This window comes from Setaria italica, chromosome I (assembly GCF_000263155.2).
Source record: "Setaria italica strain Yugu1 chromosome I, Setaria_italica_v2.0, whole genome shotgun sequence".
Classification (NCBI taxonomy): Eukaryota; Viridiplantae; Streptophyta; class Magnoliopsida; order Poales; family Poaceae; genus Setaria; species Setaria italica.
In genome coordinates, this window is record NC_028450.1 from 2,622,466 (window position 1) to 2,627,769 (window position 5,304).

A 5,304-nucleotide genomic window follows, 5' to 3' on the forward strand; every position below is an offset into this window, starting at 1 on the left:
CAAAACTAGATCCAATATGGATATATTTTTTTATCGTTTAAATAAGTTGCATATCTATGTACTATCGATTGCAACTCGGACTACTACAGAGTTACAACTAGTTATAACTCTATGTATTGTTTGCATCTGGTCACAATAATCATATCAAGTTGCAATTTTGAGTTACAATCATACGTTGTTGCAATTAGAGTACCAACCATATTGCAACCGAGTAGTAACTAGTTACAATCAGTAGTAACTGGTTGCAATTGGGTAGTAATTGGTTGCAATTCTAAGCATATCTGGGTGCAATTAGAGTAGTAACTACGTTGCAACTAAGTATTAAATAATTGCAACCATAAGTAACAAGTGCTAAATAGGCTAAAATCAAGTTGCAATTGAGTTGCAGACGTTCTTGCAACTCAAAGTACAACTTAGTTGCAATGACATACTTAAAAAATAAACTTCATCAAATATAGCCTTCATGGATCTTGTTGTGTTAAGCACATTTTTTCCAACAACCTACTGCAAATAGATTTAAAATCGGATCTGCGGTTTAGGAGAAATCACATTTTTTCATTTCGAATCAAGTAAATATTCTCTGCATGCATCCTTCCTGGTGGGTGGGTTAAGCTGTGAGGTGGCGTCATGTGGTTGGTTGTCTCCATTTAGTTTTAAATGCACAAGCGTGGATTTTTCTAGACGCATGAATTAATTGGCGTGCGGTACATAGGGTGGGAGGTCTTTGCATTTGCTGTACAAAATGCATATGTGTGTGTGCCGGGACTTGCAGGGAACTACGTACAAGCAAAACAATTGATTTGTGGTGCTACTGATCAATCTGTTGCTACTGATTAATGGAGTAAGATCGTTTTCGCCTTTTCGGAATGTCCCCCACACATACGAGAGCACTTCAGCAGGCTAGCACGCGCATTGTTGGATTCATTATTCATTTCATTTTCAGTTGTAAAATTGACAACACGCGAATGATTCTTACCTCCACCACTTTCCAAAAGCTAGCAGGCACACAACATGGATTTGGCCTGCTCCAAGTGTTGGGCCCCACATGCATCGTAATGTTTCGTGACATCATCCTTACCTTTGCTTGTTCGACTCATACTACCGACTTTGCCCTCCGAGCAAGCCTTTCTACAACTACCATATTAACATTGTTTTTTTAATAAAGAAATAACATTTTCCCAGTAGAGAATAAAAAGTAGTCACGAACTCATAATTATGAGATGGAGTAATCTTTGCGAGTGTTCACGAAAGATAATTATTATATGTTTGAATTGTAACCTAGTGCATTAATTGGGCACGCGCCACCCCAAATCTTTTATAGACATGACACAAATCAAAGCATGTCAAACCAAGTCAAGAACAAAAGAGACGTATCCAGTGCAAAAACTGGGTGGGGTCTGGAAAAAAATTTCTAAATAGCCTTACCCTTATAAAATTCTTTTAAAATTCTGCAAAGAGACTGGTTCAAACCTATAACCTTCAAACCACAAGTGTGGAGAGTTTTACCACTGCATGGCGAAACCAAGACGACAAGAACGGAACAAAAGGCTGGTTGGTTCCTTGTCACTTCTTGTGAGTGCGCTAGTCATCATTATATAAGTAGCTTTGGCATACGTGAAGCAACTTCCATTGGTCGGCCAGTGGTATTCTCGAAATATACTCTTAATCATGTGTCCAAACTCGCAAAGCATTTCCTTTAAATACGACACTGCACTACTACCTCCAAAGTACAAACCCCCTCTCACTTACTCAGACACGCCACTGCCACAAAATTGTGAATTACTGTGATCTTGGTCCAACGGAGCTTCAGAACTCATCACAAATTCTAGCTCCTTGCACCTATCGTCTAACAGCTAGCTAGCCACCATCATGGGGAATTGCCTTGTGATTAAAGTCAGGAAGGAGATCAAGATCATGAGCGTGGACGGCAGCGAAGTCCTCAAGATGCCATCCTCCACCAGCAGCTTGAAGGTCCAGGAATCCCTGCCGGACGTGCTTCCGGTGAAGGCGCCGGCGGCTGTCGTCGACCCAGGCGCCGCCGTCAGGGTGAAGCTAGTGATCAGCAAGCAGGAGCTCAAGAAGATGCTCGACAAGGAGGGCATGTCGCTGGACGACATGGTGTCTCTCATGCGAAAAGAACAAGCAAAGGATGATCGTGAACAAGAGTGCTGCGGAGGGTGGCGGCCTGCGCTGGAGAGCATACCAGAGGGCAGAGATCTATAGTAGTAGCCGGGATCGTTCAGATATCAAAGTTGCAAGGTCATCAATCTCCTGCTTACAAAGTGCAGGGTACTTTTTTGGAATAAGCATAAGCAAAACATATGCTAGATAATATATATACATGTAAATGTATAGGGATAGCATAGGTGTAGTATAGAGGTATGGTAGGAGTTTTGAGATAGGGATTCTCTTCATCTTTTCTTGCTGCTCACATGCATGCATGCTAGCTTGTAAAGAAGAGGTAAAGATGATCCTGGAAATCAAGCAGGTCGTTATATATATGGTGCCATACTCTTTGTCCTTCATAGTTCATCAGCAAAGCTAAACGGGACTCATCTCAAGGGTTTCACTTTGAACCCTGTCTTGGATCTATATTATTTGGTTTTACATAATACTTATGTCATTCTGCACAGTTGTCTTTAGCATGCAGCTGGAAACAGTCTCGTTGGTGCATGCTCTGTATACCAAAGTCTCGTTGGCGTGCCGGAGCGGTGGCGGCCCGGATCTGGCCCTGCCGTGGGCGGATCCGGCCTCCCCGCCCCCGGATCCGCCGCCCCCAGCCCTTTCCAGTGCGGCGCGAGTAGGTGGCGACGGCGGCTCACGGCCATGGCTGTCGATGAGCGGCAGCTCGCTGCGGACGTCTTCCTCGCGCGCGTCGCCAGCGAGCTCATCCTCCAGGCACAGGGTGCCGGTCGCGTGCGGATGTAGGCCGGACAGCCAGCGCGAGCAACGGAGGAGCGCCGGCTGGGAGAGAAGCGCAGCGGCTGGGAGGAGCGCGACAGCCATGTGGAGCGCGCGGCGGCCGGGAGGAGCATGCGTCCGGGAGAGCGTACGATGGCCGGGAGGAGCGCAGCCGGGAAGTGCGCTCGACCAGGTGGAGCGTGCTGCAAGCCACGTGGTGGTGGAACGGCAAGCGGACGCATGGTGTCGGCAAGGAGGTGCAAGCGTTGGAGGGCGCTGCGCGTGGGTAGCGGTGGAGGGCGGCGACAGAAATGAAGGTGGGGGTACAGCGGCATGGCGAGGGGAGGCGCGGCGGTGGCGTCGCTTCGGCTTTGTTGCCGTAGCTGTGGTCCGGGAGTGCCAAACCAAGTACGTGCAACGAGGGGTTGTATTGCTCCAGACAAAAGCTCTCACCGGCCTCCATGCTGGTGGACATGACGGGGGCACCCTAGAACGTCGTCTTCACTATTGGGGGCGTCATGTAGGAATTACAACCCTGCTGCACAGGGTTCTCTGGGTGAAAACTTTGTCCGGATCCTGGACGAGCGATGGCAGCATCATTGGTGTTGTGCCCTCCTTGGAGGCGTCGTCTCTAGAGACCTAACTTGGTTCGTAGCATTGATGAACCATTGGTGAGGCCACAGTCGATGGCGGCAACTCCATCGCGTGGTGAGCTAAATGGGTGTTGCCGAGCCCATGTGCAGGTGATCGAAGTTATGGTGGTGGCCAGGGGTTGTTGCATGGTTGTCGGATTTGGCTACTTGAGCGGATCACAGCGGCTGACATTGCTTGGCAGTAGTCAGTGCGGTGTGGGACTATGTCAAAGGATGGCACTTGCGGCAACGGCAATGTGGGACAACTAGGCTTGCAGCGGACTGCGGCGGGTTGCTCAGCTTGGCTGGGCTATCCGGTGCGGTACATTGTCGGAAGGCGGCGCAAGTGACTTCTCTGGCTTGCTGACACGGCAGAAAAGGCTATGTGTGAGGGTGAAGCAACGAGGCGAGGTCGACACACTGCGATGGCTTGGTTGATCAATGGAGATCTTGGGGAGCAGGGCAATATCACTCAACACTCTGACAGCGATAAAAGAAACGGATCCGTGACGATGGAGTACTGCAGCGGGCGTGGCGAGGTCCCCACGCGTGATGTCTCTAAGAGGCGACGAGAGAAAGGTAAAGTCCAACGGCGGATGTGGCGAGGCCCCTGCGCGTTGTGTTATCGTGACGGTGACTGCAAGACAGCTTGCGAGAGGTCTGAATTCGGTGCTATCACCCTGTCAGGTGGAGAGTGATGTTACAGCGGTACTACAGCGGAAGGTCCTGCATGGCTGTGGCCTTCTCGGTGCAGTGCAGTCTGCTTCTCGGTTCAACGTCGACGCTAGGTTATGCTGGGAGGTTTCGATGACTTCTTGACTGTGTGTATGGTGGTAGGGGCTGCGGTAAGGCTTCAGTTCTGTCGCCGAGGTGTTGAGATGAGTTGAGTTCGGCGCATGTTGATGTTTCAATCCAACCGGATGATGTATTGTAGGTTGAGTTGCGTGTGAGGCCGTGGTGCAGCATGCGTTGATGACCCAATCCAACCAGTCGGTGTTTGAATTGTTTTTCTTTTTTTGTTGTTTTCATCCAGTCTGGACTTCATCTTCTTTTTAATATAATCGACAGCTCTCCTAACTGGTTCATTTCAGAAAAAAAAAGTTATTGCTACGCACAGTTCCATTTTTAATTGGTTAGCATGAAGACGGACACAAGTCAGTTTCGATCCTACGAAATAATCTAACGACACCAAGGTCTGTACTATCATGTTGGCATATGCATGCCAAGATCAGCAAGGCATGATGTTCTCCTTGTCCAAGATTGAATCGACAGATTCACGACGAATTAGCAACTTTCGTAGATCATCGGCAGAGATATTTTGCCAAGTTCGTGATGATCTGTCCTTCACCAAAATCCGGTATGATCATGAGAATCTGGCCCATAAAAATGCCCACTTGGATCAGTGCGAGCAACTCCAGTTGGATGCCTGGCAGCCTATATAGCTAAAGAAATATCTGCCTGAAAATTGATGAGAAAAATCTACTCCGGGGTTACCTCAATTTGGGTGGAGAAGATTTCACGACTGGCCCAGCGAGCAGACACGCATGGCCCGAACAGCCTAGATTGGACCGTGCACGTAGTCGCCCTACGGTTCGGTCCAAGTGCACACGATGGCCGGGCGGCGAGTTGCCTTTTTGTTTGCCCCTGCTAAAGTTTAGTCCTTTTGGTCTCTAAATTGGTAAACAGGATGACTAAAAGTTGCTAAACTTTAATCCTAAAGTTTAGCCCTTTAGTCTTCAAGCTTGCTTATAGGGACTAAAAGGTACCCGGA

At 48.4% G+C, this 5,304-nt stretch overlaps 1 protein-coding gene across 1 annotated transcript; it reads left to right on the forward strand.

Moving 5' to 3' along the window:
• Positions 1-1,713: 1,713 nt before the first annotated feature.
• On the forward strand, positions 1,714-2,532 carry LOC101779099. Its single transcript, XM_004951343.2, has one exon. It carries the CDS (start codon positions 1,870-1,872, stop codon positions 2,221-2,223), a length of 354 nt encoding a protein of 117 aa, XP_004951400.1. The 5' UTR covers positions 1,714-1,869; the 3' UTR covers positions 2,224-2,532.
• Positions 2,533-5,304: the final 2,772 nt, after the last annotated feature.